We start from the raw sequence: 14,395 nt of genomic DNA on the forward strand, positions 1-14,395 counted from the left end.
CTGGGCCTCACTTGCCTCACTGTATTTGGGACTGCAGGCTCCACTGGCCAGAGGGCATCTTTGGGCAAGCCTGGGAGCTAACCTGGCTCTGCCCTCAGCCTTAAAGTGCGGGTGAGAGAGCTGATGGAGGCACTGCCCCACCTGTGTTTCCCCACACAGTGCCCAGGGCTTGGGTGGCACTGCTCTGCCCTGCCTGAAGCCTGGACATCCTGCCAGCTTGAGCAAGCCTGCTGTCCCCTCCCATGCTAACAGCTCATTCTTTCCCATTATTCTCTGCCCAGGTTTCATCTGGAGAGTCTGGAATCCTAGGCTCAGCTTTATCCCTGGAACCACCTCTGTCCTGGAAGCTGAGCCCTATGTCATCAGGGGTGGGGTGGGGCTCTCCAGTTATTCTAATGAAGCCAGTCCAAGACTCTGCTGCTCTCAAGACTCTGATCCAAAGGTGGCCACTCTATCACTGTTTCAGATCACAAACGACAGCTTCCAGCTGACATCTGGCTTCCTTGGCCTGTTGCTGATTTCATCCCTGTACCCCGCCCTGCTCTACCGGGCGCTTGAGACTGCTGCAGGCCAAATGACTGTGTTGGCCTATGGGTGACCTGGCCCCTGGCTAGAATCGCTTCCGTCCCTTCCCTTAGTCCCATGTTCCTTCCCACCTAAGTCTCCTGTCTTTAACACTGTGGGGTAAAAAGAAGAGTCAACCTTCAGGCAAAAGTTAGGTGTGTGTGAACACACATCCAGACAGAAATACCCACACCCAGACACACAGCAGGGCAGCTGGAAGTGATACTAAATGCATACATGCTCCAACATCACACTCACAACCACTCAGAACCCACAGACAGCAGGGAAGCTGGCAGCAGTGTTTACTTAAACTGACACACAAACCCAGCACACACAGACCCACATCAACAATCACCCCCAGAAAGACACAAACATGCAATGGCAATATATAGGGCAGGGCAACTGCCAGTGGAGTTTTGCAAGGGCGGGTACACAGGCTCATGCATGTGCACACGTGTGCGCGCACGCACGCACACACACACACACACACGAGTCTGGAGTGAAGCAAGGGCTACAGGAACAACCAAGGGCAAACAAACAAGAGGAGAATTCCTTAATCACATCAGGATGTGCAGGAGGGAGGGAGGGAACAAGGGAGGGAGGGTAGGACACGGGAGGGGTGATTTTCCACACAGGGCCAGCAATGTCAGCTCTTCCTGTACGTGTGCTGGAGGCTGGAGTTCAGGCCTGTGCTGCACTGGGCTCCACACATCTATAAACTTGATCCTGACCACCCCCCTCTCCCTTTCCTAAGCCTCGAGAGCTGCACATTATTCAATTCCTTCTTTCTTTCTTTTCCTCCCTTCTCCTCAATGCAGCATTAAAAGAAGCATCTGGAACTCGTAGCGGAGTAGGATGGAGGCACCGGGGTGGACTGGCAGGAAGGGGCACCATCAGAGCACACTCTCGAGAAGCTGGCTGGTCACATTAACACAGACGCTGTTCTCTGTGCTCATAAATAAGCAGGAGGAGAAGCTGAAGCCACGGGCAGAATGGGGAGGGGGCCTTCCCTCTGCCACAGCGGGCTCTTCCCGCATAGTACCTCATCTTCCAGTCGTGTTCCCTCTTGGCTTCCCATTTCCTTTCCCATGGTGTCTGGGGCGGGTGCCACTGACACATACTTTCCATCCTTGAATGCCAGCAGAGGCTCTTCTTGTCCACAAAGGGCTTCCAGAAAGTACTTCAGCACTGTGACCCTTTTGCAGTCAGCTGCAATAACCTACAGGGTGAGAGGAGAGAAGAAAAACAGCATTTTCTGAAAGGGAAGATGGAGACGAGATGTTGCTTGCCGGCTGAGGGGCACAGGGGAACTGTGTCAAAGCTACCGGGCAAGGGGGTCAGAATGAATGACGGGGTGCGGAGGGCACAAGGGCATGTCAGGTGGTAAGTGAGGGCCCAGGGCAGGCTGAGGATCAAGATCTTCTGAGGTTATCTCTCCTTAGCTTATCTCTGGGGCAGCAGACAATCCCAGGGACCAGTGACAGGTGCCTTACATTTATTTGAGTAAGGTCCTGATACAAAATAGAATATATGACATTCTTCTAAGTTTGGTCTAGAACCAGCAGAGGGAAGAGTGGAGTGCTTTCACAGCATAGAGCTTTCTGGGGCCCCTCGCTGCCACTCTCCACTCCTCTCCCAACACCCCTGCTCCAGACTCCCAAAAGGAGAATTTTCAGCCCAAGTGCAAATTGAATGCTAAGGGCTTTCTTGGCTGTTTCATTTCAACCAGATCATTTTGGGCTTCCCCTGACAGGTTCCTGCCCTATCTAAGAGCTCCTCATGCTCAAGAGACTGGAGTCAGGCAGGAAATTGTCAGGAGACAGACAGGCAGAGCAGGTGGGGATGTTTCACCAAAGCTCTACTCTTTCTGACATTTACGCCAACCTGCTCCCATGTGGCCACATCAGGACACAAGTCAGTGCTGTCAGAGAAGCCTGGGCTGATTTAGCTGAGATGAAACTCAGTATCTTGAGCAACAGTCAAATGTGTAAGTGTCTCAGATGAAGTGTCCACTGAACCCCAGTCTGGGCCCCCCTTCCGGAGGCACCATACATGCATGCCCTCTCCTCCACACCTGTTTGCTTGGCTCACACTCTCCTCCATGCTTGTCCCTGTGTGCCCTTCTCTTCATCTCTAGCCTCCAGCATCCTCTTCTCCCTACTGGCTGAGTGCTCACCAAGGGAGAGGGGCCCTGCTGGATCTGGAGCTTGAAAGCTGAAGGCCACTCCACATGGGAAACACACGTCCGTGGCCAGACGTGCCACAGGGGACGGCCCCTTCATCCTCACTGACTAGCCCCTGCCTCTCTTTTAATGCATCCTCATTTCTTAATGTGAAAGGAACTTCACATTAATAAGTCCCTTCTATCTGCAGCACATAGGGAAGTACTAATCTGGAGACTACTGATGATCATTTTACAGGTGCAGGTGTTCTTTCTCTCATGTGGACAGCAACCCCTCTGGTGGCAAAGCCTAAATCTCATCGTTTTCGTACATCACTGGCAAGAATTGCAAGGACAAGCTGTGCACACAGTAGGCTCACAATAAAGATGGACAGCCCAGGGAAGCTCGGCTGGGTACCACAGAGAGCAGATGAAGCAGGCATGACCCATGTTCTCTAAGACAGTGGAAGTAAATGAGCACCGCTGTGCTGGCTGGCTGCCCAGGAAAGTGCGGCACACACCAGTCAACTGTGTGCTCCATGGCTGCATCCTCTGCCACCTTCACCAAAAGCCAACCCTGCTTTCCTACCTGGTCTAGGAGTGTTCTCTGCTTTCACTCACCATTGGCCCTGTTACCATTATAGGCTGGAATCTCAAGCTAAGTACTTTGACCACCTTCACCTGAGAGGCTGATGTAGAAGGTTCTCGGCTACCCAGAAGGGCTTAGAAAAAGTTCAGCCCCTTGAGCTTGGGGTGCCTGGTCCTGGGCTTACCTCCATGAAGGAGAAGGAAAGCTTGTCTTGGCCCAGGGCAGGTAAGCATGGTTCCATTGCGTGTATTCAAACATGTGATGAGGAAGGCTAGAAATACAGAAGCAGGGGCTAAAAGGCATTAAAGAACAGAGCCGAAATGAGTAATAGCCTGGCAGGCAGCACGCACAGTGGCCTCCCTGCATCTCCAGCCTCTCACTTGCATAGGAAACTTCTGCATTTCCACAAGACTGCCAGTTTCCTCTCTGTGGTCTAATTTTAACCACCTTGTCGTTACAGTGTGTGTCAGCCACCTGACCCCACTATGACCTCTGACCTTATGCCCCAGCTACTGCTTGCACTATGGAGAATTATGTAATGGGTCCAGGATTTTCCTTTTTGGTGTGAGGCTGCTGCCACTGAATGGAGAGGAGAGGGGAGCTAAGGAGTGAGAAGAGGACAGAGGAAAAGCTTGCAATTGTCCTTGGCCTCACCTGGAGGATGAGAGGTACACTGGCACCCCTGCAAAGTGTGCAGAGGAAACCTGCCCAGGACAGGAGTGTGCCATGGATGCACGCACAGACAGGCGGGTAGGAGTGTTGCTGCTGCCAGAGCACTGACTACATGGTATGCTGCGTGGCTAAGCAAGCGTGGTTTCCGGCCGAAAGAGAGAAAAGCCACATGTGTGGACGTGGGACTCCTGGAGATGGGGATTTCCAGGGCACAGCGGGACCCAGGGATGTGGACATCCTGAGGCCACCTGCAGCACATCCTTACAGGGTCTGTGGGAATTGCCTATTCCATGGACACAAGCAACGAGGAGGAGCCCTCTCCCGGCTTTCATTTAGAAGGAAATTGGTTTCCTTGCGGATTGTGTCTGCCATAGCTATTAGTTCCTCCTCTAGGACAAGGACACTCCTGGCTGATATGCAAAAGGCTGCGATCTACTGGGGTCTCTTGCCTGGCGTTAACGGGCCTGAAAAGGATTCTACCTGTTTGGAGAGAGAAAGGTTGTCTGTCTTTTGGAAGAGTATCCTGTCCTTTGCAATCCAAGCAGCAGGGAGGATGGTCAAAGCTGTGTAAAGTGTACTGTGGGAGGGAGAAGTGCACAGTCTGAGCTCTTTAGTAGATGGAGAAACTGAGAGGCAGAATGTCCAGGGCTTGCCCAGAGGCACAGAGAAACCTTCTGTGTGTAGCTCACCGGCCTGTCTGCAAAAGCACTCTGCCTTAACGCCCACTGGGAAGAGGACCACAGCTCTCTTGATGCTGGAGTTCTGTAAGAGACTTACGGGAATATTCTCCTAGACAAAGCCTCCAGCACTTGAGTCAGGGAAAACACAACACAAAACAGTTTAAATGCAGTTAATAAGAGACTTCATAATGAAAGAAGCCTTTCAAACCACTGACAAAAAGCCAATTCCAAGATGATCTTTGCTTGGTCTAGGAGGACTTCCTGGTAGGAGAGGGGTTAAAGCTGGACTCCCTGCTTGGAGGGGAAGGACTCCAGATGAAGTCTGTGACATCATCCCCACAGTAACTCTGCTCCTGAGCACAATTTTCCACTCTATATCAATGAAAAACAGAGAATGTAAGTGGCATGTATATCGCAGCTCTGGAGGCGAACTCTGGATCCTCCAGAGGAGAAAGAGCTGGGCGGGAGAGGCTCCCTTCCTGGGCTACATTAGCACGTGGGGCTGGACTGGGGCTAGAGGCGACTAAAAGGGCTGCCAGCCAGGGAACACCCTGGGGAGCCTACGGACCCCTCCTCTGCGGTGTACCTTCTCAGTCACAGTCCTGACCCTTCTGGAGGGAGATGCACTGTGTAGGCGATTGTCAAGAATTCCCAAGTTAATTGACAAAATATCACATACAAATCATTTCAATCAGCTTGGGAAAGAAAACTGGGGCTTTAGGTCAGGGAAGAGCTGAAAGAAAGCCCCTTTCCCTTCCCCTGAAGACTGTCGGAGGCAGCTTACCACTGCAGCAGGAACTGAAACCTTTAGCTTCAGAGCTCCAGTTATCACTCTAATCAAGTCCACACGCAAAGAACCAAGCAGAAAGGAAAACTGAAAGTGAGATGTGGAGAGGCGATACCGGAGGCTGTTCTCTCCTAGGCTCAGTTCCTTAGAGAGAGATAATGTAAGCATGGGGTAAGTAGGGGCTGGAGCCAAGGGCAGCGAGGAACAAAGGAGAAAACCTCTAGGTCAAGAGAGAAGACTGGGTTACTGTTCTGGGGTATTTAAGGTGGAGAGGTGGAGAAGTAAAGAAAAATGGTGTTTCTCGGCTGGGCACGGTAGCTCACGAATGTAATCTCAGCATTCTGGGAGGCCAAGGTGGGCGGATCACCTGAGATCAGGAGTTCAAGACCAGCCTGGCCAACATGGTGAAACCCCATCTCTACTAAAAAACCAAAAATTAGCCGGGTGTGGTAGCACGCGCCTGTAGTCCCAGCTACTAGGGAGGCTGAGGCAGGAGAATCGCTTGAATCTGGGAGGTGGAGGTTGTAGTGAGCCGAGATTGCACCACGGGCACTCCAGCCCAGGCAACAAAGCGAGACTCTGTCTCAAAAAAAAAAAAAAAAAAAAAGAAAAGAAAAATGATGTTCTCTGAAAACTGGTGACTTCACAGCCACTCGGTAGGGAACAAGCACAGTGTGGGTAGAGATGCCCGGGGAGGGGAGCAGGGGTTGGGGAGAGAAAACGAGCTATATGCTGCTTTATGAAGGTAGGGAGGGTAAGAGAGAACGGGAACTAAGCACCAGGTATCCCCATACTGATGTGCTCTGAGTTGCAAGACTTAACACCTCAGGGCAGCCCCGGGGAAGGGAGAAAACCTCCAAATCTAGCCAGGGAATATGAGGAAGGGCTGGAGAGCCAGGACCCTGGATGCAAGCTCTAGGGAGTGAGGGACTTGCTCTACCGTTACCTGGTCCCCCTTTTCTCCAAACAGGCCTCTTGGAAGGCACAACCATGGTTACTAGTCATTTTGCAAAATTTCTTTTTCTGAATTTTTGGTTTGGAGAAATTGGAGTTTAAACTTGTACTATCAGCCAGTTCTTTTTTCTAGTCTTAACAGTCCAGCTTGCTACTGCTCCTCTGGTTAAAGAGAACAATCACATGGGTTTCCCCCCACAAACTCAAGTTTACAGGTTGTTTTTCTTGTTTCTCTAAATGGAGCCAATTATTCTCACATTTGTTGAAACCTTCAATCAAACTTTATAGCTTGTTAATTTTACAGAATGTCCTTAGAGCAAATAAGATGCAGACAGGAACGTGAAGTCTTGCTGAGATTATTAAGAAACCTTAAAATAGCCTACAAATCCAACACCAAGGCTGGTAAAATATAGGCTGCTTGGCTGGCTTCTGAGGTCAATTAGCAATGGGTTAATTATCATCTTTAATGAGCCAAACCTCCAAGATTGGCCACAAGAAATTTAACTCAGACTAATGTGTTTTCACAAACTGGGAACCTCTAGTTATGCACTACTCACCCTCAGAGGAAACTGAAGGGTGGGAAGCTCAATTCTGTAGCAGCCAAGGGTGGGCCAGCCTAAGAAGGGGTCTGCCAATGGAAGTTCAGACACGAGAAATAAAAAATACCACACAGGGAATCCTCTGGAGCTGGGAGGACAGAGGAAATGGTTTATTCACATTCCTAGGGGGAGGGGCCTCCTGGCAGGAAAGTAAACTCCAGAAGGCAGGAACGAAACTGGCCACAAGGATGCACAGTCACTCTGAAGACACAGGCAGTAGCTTAGGATGGGGAGACAGACATTCACAGCCTACTTGAGTCAGAAGAAGTTGGTATGAAATTGAGAAAGAGGCTCATGGGTCAGAGAGGAGCGAAAGAAAGAACCTGTGCAGGGGCTGAATGATAAGGGGGACAGAGTGAGAAAAAGCACACATCCTTGGACCAGATGCATCTCCTGACAACCTCACAGCATACTGTCCAAGGGATCAATTCAAACAGTATTTCACTCTTTCCCTACCCCTGCTATAGCTGGGCCTCTTTCTATGTAAAGCATTAAGTACAGGCTACTTTCTCAGTCTTTTTTTTTTTTTTTTTGAGACAGTCTCGCTCTGTCACCCAGGCTGGAGTGCAGTGGCGCGATCTTGGCTCACTACAAGCTCTGCCTCCCGCGTTCATGCCATTCTCCTGCCTCAGCCTCCCGAGTAGCTGGGACTACAGGCACCCACCACCATGCCCAGCTAATTTTTTTGTGTGTGTGTGTGTGTGTTTTTTGTTTTGTTTTGTTTTCAGTAGAGACGAGGTTTCACTGTGTTAGCCAGGATGGTCTTGATCTCCTGACCTTGTGATCCGCCCGCCTTGGCCACCCGAAGTGCTGGGATTACAGATGTGAGCCACTGCGCCTGGCCCCTTTTTTTCTTTTTCTTTCTTTTTTTTTTTTGAGACAGTCTTGCTCAGTCACCCAAGCTGGAGTGCACTGGCATGATCTCAGCTCACTGCAACCTCCACCTTCCAGGTTGAAGCGATTCTCCTGCCTCAGCCTCCTGAGTAGCTGGGATTACAGGTGTGCACTACCATGCCTGGCTAATTTACGTATTTTCAGTAGAGACGGGTTTCGCCATGTTGGCCAGGCTGGTCTCGAACTCCTGACCTCAAGTGATCCACCGCGCCCGGCCTTTCTCAGTGATTTCTAATCCCGGTGTCCAGATCCAACCCTCCCTAGTCCTATGGTTGGCCTATGCTAGCTGAAGGGTCATTGGGTCACAAGATGAAATGCTAACATCATTGGTCCACCCACAGCAACCACACCATTCCACGTGTCTGGTCCCAACAGCTGTGTTTTCTTCTTAGAGGAGGCAATGAGGGCCATTATCAATCAGCCAGCATTGCACAGATGCCTGCTGTCCCCACCTGTAACCACCATGTGTGTGCTGAAGTCTCTTAGAGAGGGGGAGGTGGGAACTGGCAAATGGTCAGATGGCAAGACCTGGTGCTGGTGGGGAGACTGTCCCAAGACAGGGTTACTGAAGATCCCAAAAGGTACAGGTATATTTGGCTACTAGGAAGGAGATGATGTTCACACTGAAGGGAGAACCAGGAGAACAGGGGAGTTGTGAAGCATACACAGGAAGTAATGAGGTAAATAAAGTATAAAAAACAGGGCCATTCTGGCAAGAGGCAAGACAAGGCAATACAGGAGGCTGGACAAGAGCCTGGGCTTCACAGTTACACAGACCCGAGTTCAAGTACTAACTGCCACTTCCTGGCTGTTTATCCTAAGACAAGTTACTTAACCTCTCTGAGCCTTTGTTTGCTCAAGTTGTTTGTGAGGTTTAAAAGATAATACAGGCCGGGTGCAGTGGCTCATGCCTGTAATCCCAGCACTTGGGGAGGCCGAGGCAGCAGATCACCTGCAGTCAGGAGTCCGAGACCAGCCCGGCCAACATGGTGAAACCCCATCTCTACTAAAAATACAAAAATTAGCTGGGTTAGTAGCGGGCTCCTGTAATTCCAGCTACTCAGGAGGCTGAAGCAGGAGAATCGATTGAACCCAGGAAGTGGAGGTTACAGTGAGCTCAGACCGTGCTATTGAAATCCAGCCTGGGTGACAGAGCAACACTCTGCTGCAAAAAAAAAAAAAAAAAGATAAGACAAGCCTGGGCAACACAGTGAGACTGTGTCTGTCAAAAACAAACAAACGAACAAACAAACAAAACAGCTGGGCATGGTGGTACAACACACCTATGGTCCGAGCTAACTAGGAGGCTGAGGTAGGAGGATCGCTTGAGCCGGGGAAGTCAGAGCTGCTGTGAGCCATGAGCACACCACTGCACTCTAGCTAGGGTGACAGAGTGATATCGTGACTCAAAAAGAAAAAAAAAAGACAGAGGGAATACATATCAAATACTTAGCGAGATGCCTGGGCCCCGTAGGTGCTCGATAATTGAGCAGCTGGCATTTATTTTTTCCTCTTTTCTCCACTCTCTTCAGAGGTGGGAGGGGCACTGCCTAACACGGCTGAGCTGTTTGGAAGCCAGTCTGAGAAGCAAGGTGGGAAGCATGGGGCTGGCACATAGCCTAGGGCCAAGGGGAGAGGCCCTGGAATGCTTACCTGGCTGTTGAAGCTGCAAAAAAAAATTTTTTTTAATTTGTCCAGGCTGGAGTTTGCAGTGGCGTCATCATGGCTTGCAGCAGGCTCAGTCTCTTGAGCTCAAGCGGGAAGCTGGCTAATTTTTAAAAATTGTTTTGTAAAGATGAACATATATTGTTGGTCTCAAACTCCTGGCCTCAAGTGATCCTCCCACCTTGGCCTCCCAAAGCACTGGGATTTACAGGCACGAGCCACCACTCAGGGCCTGAAATATTTTATTCAGAACTAAGGTGCTAGATCCAGGCTACTGGGCTGGCCAAGCAGGGGAGGAAAGACCTTGCCTCTCTTCAGCAGTCCCTCTCCCTATTCTTCAAAAAGACTCTGGACCTAACCATAGGTATGCATGCATTACTCCAGTAATCTAGAGAGACTCCAAGGTCCTGGGCTTCGGAACAAGCGGGCCACTAATAAATGTATCAGAAATACAGTCACAATTGCCTTGTCCATGAGGTCCCTTCACAGTGGGGTATGGGCGGTGGCTCTGCCTTTGCTAATGGGATTGTTGAGGGTTTGAGGAGGCCCTGCAAACCCTGCAACAGTAACTTTCTTTCTTTTTTTCTGAGATGGAGTCTGGCTCTGTCACTCCAGGCTGCAGTGCAGTGGTGAGATCTCGGCTCACTGCAACCTCCACCTCTTGGGTTCAAGAGATTCTTCCTAAGTAGCTGGGGCTACAGGCACGTGCCACCACGCCCAGCTAAGTTTTGTATATTTAGTAGGGATGGGGTTTCACCATATTGGCCAGGCTGGTCTCGAATTCCTTACCTCAAGTGATCCACCTGTCTCGGCCTCCCAAAGTGCTGGGATTACAGGCGTGAGCCACTTTGCTTGGCCAACAGTATCTTATTTTATTCTAAGATGGGGTCTTGCTTTGTTGCCGGGGCTGCTCTTGGCTGCTCCGAACTCCTGGCCTCAAGGAATCCCACTGCCTTGGCCTCCCAAAGTGCTGGGATTATAGGCGTGAGCCACCGTGTCCAGCCTGGTATCTTTCTTAAATAAGACCCAGCTGGATCCTTGCCTCATGTCTCCCAATATGAAAGTAGTGATGAGAAGATCCCCAGTATGGTATTTTCCACCCACCTGAATTTCCTGAGCTTAGATATTCCAAACAAAGCCAGATAGGAGTCTGGTCTTCCGTGGGCAGAGTAAGCTTGCTCTTCTTGAACTGTTCCTTCATGGACAGAAACTATTCTTTTCTAGAGCTCTCGGCTCCGGCTGTACCAGCAAGGTACATTCTCAGCGGCAAGAGCGTCAGAGAGCAAGCTATAGGCAGCAGTAGCTCGGGCTTCAGTCCAATTCTGCTTCCCCTGCAGAGTGCTCTTAGAGCAGCCACCCACATTGGCAGGGGTTAAGGACGGATATTGGCACTGCCAACACAAGCCTTTCAGGTCTGGCTGGCTTCAGCTGGTCTGAAACCTGGAACACAGGCGCCGGGGCCCTCCTCACTTACTGAACCAGCAGGGGAGGCTACAGGCTCAGCCCCTGGGGATGAAAGTCCTCCCGTCTGTCTCAGTCTGCAAATATCCACACACAGTCTGTTTCTACACTGCCAGTTAGCTCTGGGCCAGAAGCACTGAACCTTGGGCTCTAGTCACTCTGAACCACACTGTTTGCCTTCTAGACAGCCACGTCCAGGAGGCCTCCCCTTAGGTTTGTGTTTAGGCTGCTTTACCAAATTTGCTCCTAATTGTATTTATTCTACGTGTGGCACAAGAGTGGACTCTCAGAGACATCTGTAGTCTTCAACACACTTAGGCAACATGCAGTTCAGCAACATGTAAGTGCCTACTGTGTGTGACGCACTGTCCTCCAGACCCTGGGGACTCATCACAGAACAAAGGAAAATCCCTGTTTCAGTTGGGGGGTTGGGTGGCGTGGGTCACATTCATACCAGATGCATCAACAGACCCCTGCATCAAGAGAGCACGCGCCTCCCCGGCTGCCATCAACAGACCCCCTGCATCAAGAGAGCACGCGCCTCCCCGGCTGTCATGGCCTGCAGTATTCAGGGAGGCAGAATTCTCAGCCCAAGGTAGAAGAAAAGCTCCTTGCAGAGACCCAGGACACTGCTCCTTCATTCCTTTCAGGCGGATGGGTCCCGAGGAAGTCGGGATGGAAAATTCTTTTGGGCTTAGCCTTGCTATAAAATGAAATCCCAATCTCTCTTAATGCTTCCCAAGCTCCTTGCAAACCCTCGCCCACCGCTCCCGCCCCAAAGATCACTACTGGCACTTCTGGCTATTATTCCCGAATCCTGAACTTCAAGCCCCAGGCAACCCCCTTTGCTATACCCTGCAGGCTGTCTGCTTCCTCTGGCACCTCTGAAAGTTCACATATTACTCCCCCAACCTGCAGTGATTTTACATTTAAGCAATCAATTCATTCCCTCATCTTGTTTTAGCTTGATAAGGTCTTTTTCTTTTTTCTCTTTTTTTTTTGAAACAGAGTCTTGCTCTATTAGCAATCAAGGCTCACTGAAGCCTCAAGTAACTGGGCTCAAGCAATCCTCCCACCCCAGCCTCCAGAGCAGCTGGGACCACAGAGGCACACCACTTATGTCTGGCAAATATTTATTTATTATTTATTGAGACAGAGTCTCGCTGTGTCGCCCAGGCTGGAGTGCAGTGGCGCGATCTCGGCTCACTGCAACCTTCGTCTTAAACCTGGGTTCAAGTGATTCTCGTGCCTCAGCCTCCTGAGTAGCTGGGATTCACAGGTGCACGCCACCATGCCCGGCTAATTTTCATATTTTTAATAGAGATGTGGTTTCACCATGTTGGCCAGGATGGCCTCGAACTCCTGACCTCAGGTGATCCACCTGCCTCGGCCTCCCAAAGTGCTGGGATTACAGGCGTGAGCCACTGCGCCTGGCTAATGGCTAATTTTTTTTTTTTTTTTTTTGTAGAGACAAGGTCTTACTATGTCCCCTAGCTGATCTCAAACTCATAGCTTTAAGTGATCCTCCTGCATTGGCCTCCCAAAGTGCTGGAGTTGCAGGTGTGAGCCGCCCATCCCAGCCTATAAGTCCTTCAAGACGCCAGTTAGCCTTTGTACAGTCTGCCAGCCTACCTTCCACAAATCTTTCATAACGCCCTACTACGTGACAGGGACTGCTAGACATCCTGGGCACACAAGACAAGACAAGGCAGATGCAGTCCTTGACTTCACATGACTTTCAGTCCAGCAAAGGACTCCACAGGAACCTCACACTAACCTGTCCCAAGTACACAGGTATCCCTCCAGCAACTATGGACTAGGCTTACACTTCATCTTCTCTGACTCCATTAGCAGCCCTCAACATCTGCACTACTTGTACGTCACAAAGTGAATTCTTTTGCCCTTTGGTTGGAAGAGACCTTAACAATCATTCAGAGCCACAAGAGAACCTCCTCTAAATACCCCTCAGTGATCCAAGTCTTTCTTGACTACTTCTGGTGGAGAGGACTCAAGGCCCTGGAGTAGTTTTTAAAATCAATCATTACTTAACATTGAAGAAATATATAATTTTTCTTTTCTTTTTTTTCTAGACAGCGTCTCTCTCTGTCCACTCAGGCTGGTGTACAGTGGCACAATCACGGCTCACTGCAGCCTCGACTTCCTGGGCTTAGGTGATCCTCCCACCTCAGCCTCCCAGGTAGCTGGGACCACAGGTGCGAGCCACGACACCTGCTAATTTCAGGGTTTCACCATGCTGGCATGGTTGGTCTCGAACTCTTGGCCTCAAGCAATCTGCCTGCCTCTGCCTCCCAAAGTGCTGGGATGATAGGCATGAGTCACCACGTCCAGCCAGTAATTTTTATTATCTACACTAACAGCCTTTTTTTCTGACCATTCTGTAATGAGGTGTGTTACTGTGTTGAATCTGTAAGGGGGCACATTTCCTACCAGAAGGCCATTCTATTTTTGGACTTTTCTAATTGGTAGAAACGTTTACACCTCTTAAACCCAGATCTGCCTCCCAATGCTTCTAATTTGGTTCTCTGGGGCCACGTAAAAAAACAAAAAAACCAAAAAAACAAAAAAACAAAAAACAAAAAAAACCAAACTCTAATTCTGCTTTTATCTGACTGGCCTCAAATTATGAGGTCTGCTGTGTTACACACCTTCTCTAGGCTAAACAGTCCCACTTCCTTCAACTGTGCCTCACTCCAACTGTCTCCTAAACATCCTGCTTATTCTTCCACTAAGACTTTCACTAAGACTAATGTGTCTCCTACAGTGAGTGCCCACGTGACCTGGTAGCAGAGCAGAGAGTAGACCATCCCCTCCCCATTTCTATCAGGGATACTCAATTTTAATAATAGACTTAACAGCATTACTTTTGTTGTCCCCACCTTGCACTACTGATAAACTGTGAGCTTCTTTCTTCTTTTTCTTGGGGTGGGGGACAGAGTCTTGCTCTGTCGCTCAGGCTGGAGTACAGTGACGAGATCATGGTTCACTGCAGCCTTGACTTCTCAGACTCAGGTGATCCTTCCACCTCAACTTCCTCAGGAGCTGGGACTACAAGCATGGGCCACCACACCTGGCTATGTATTTTGTAGAGATGGGGTTTCGCCATATTGCCCCAGTTGGTCTTGAACTCCTAAGTTTAAGGAATCCTCCTGCCTCAGCCCCCCAAAGTGTTGGGACTACAGGTGTGAGCCACTGTGCCCAGCCAATTGTGAGCTTCTAATCAACAAATCCCCAAACTGTTTTCACATATGTTGCTAAATCCTATCTCCCTTTATGGAGTACAAGCCCTCCACCAACTATTCCCTTTCATGTCTTTTCCTTCACCAAGGTCTTCTCCCCATGCCTGAAGAA

The 14,395-nt window shown here is 49.9% G+C and overlaps 1 protein-coding gene across 2 annotated transcripts in view; it reads right to left on the reverse strand.

Moving 5' to 3' along the window:
* The window catches only part of SMG6 (SMG6 nonsense mediated mRNA decay factor), a 248,327-nt gene that overhangs the window by 26,020 nt on the left and 207,912 nt on the right, over positions 1-14,395 (reverse strand). For both annotated transcript variants that reach the window (XM_054535167.2, NM_001132236.2), the window contains 1 exon segment: positions 1,607-1,783. In XM_054535167.2, the coding sequence (XP_054391142.1) occupies positions 1,607-1,783 (177 nt within the window).

Source organism: Pongo abelii, chromosome 19 (genome assembly GCF_028885655.2).
Source record: "Pongo abelii isolate AG06213 chromosome 19, NHGRI_mPonAbe1-v2.0_pri, whole genome shotgun sequence".
NCBI lineage: Eukaryota > Metazoa > Chordata > Mammalia > Primates > Hominidae > Pongo > Pongo abelii.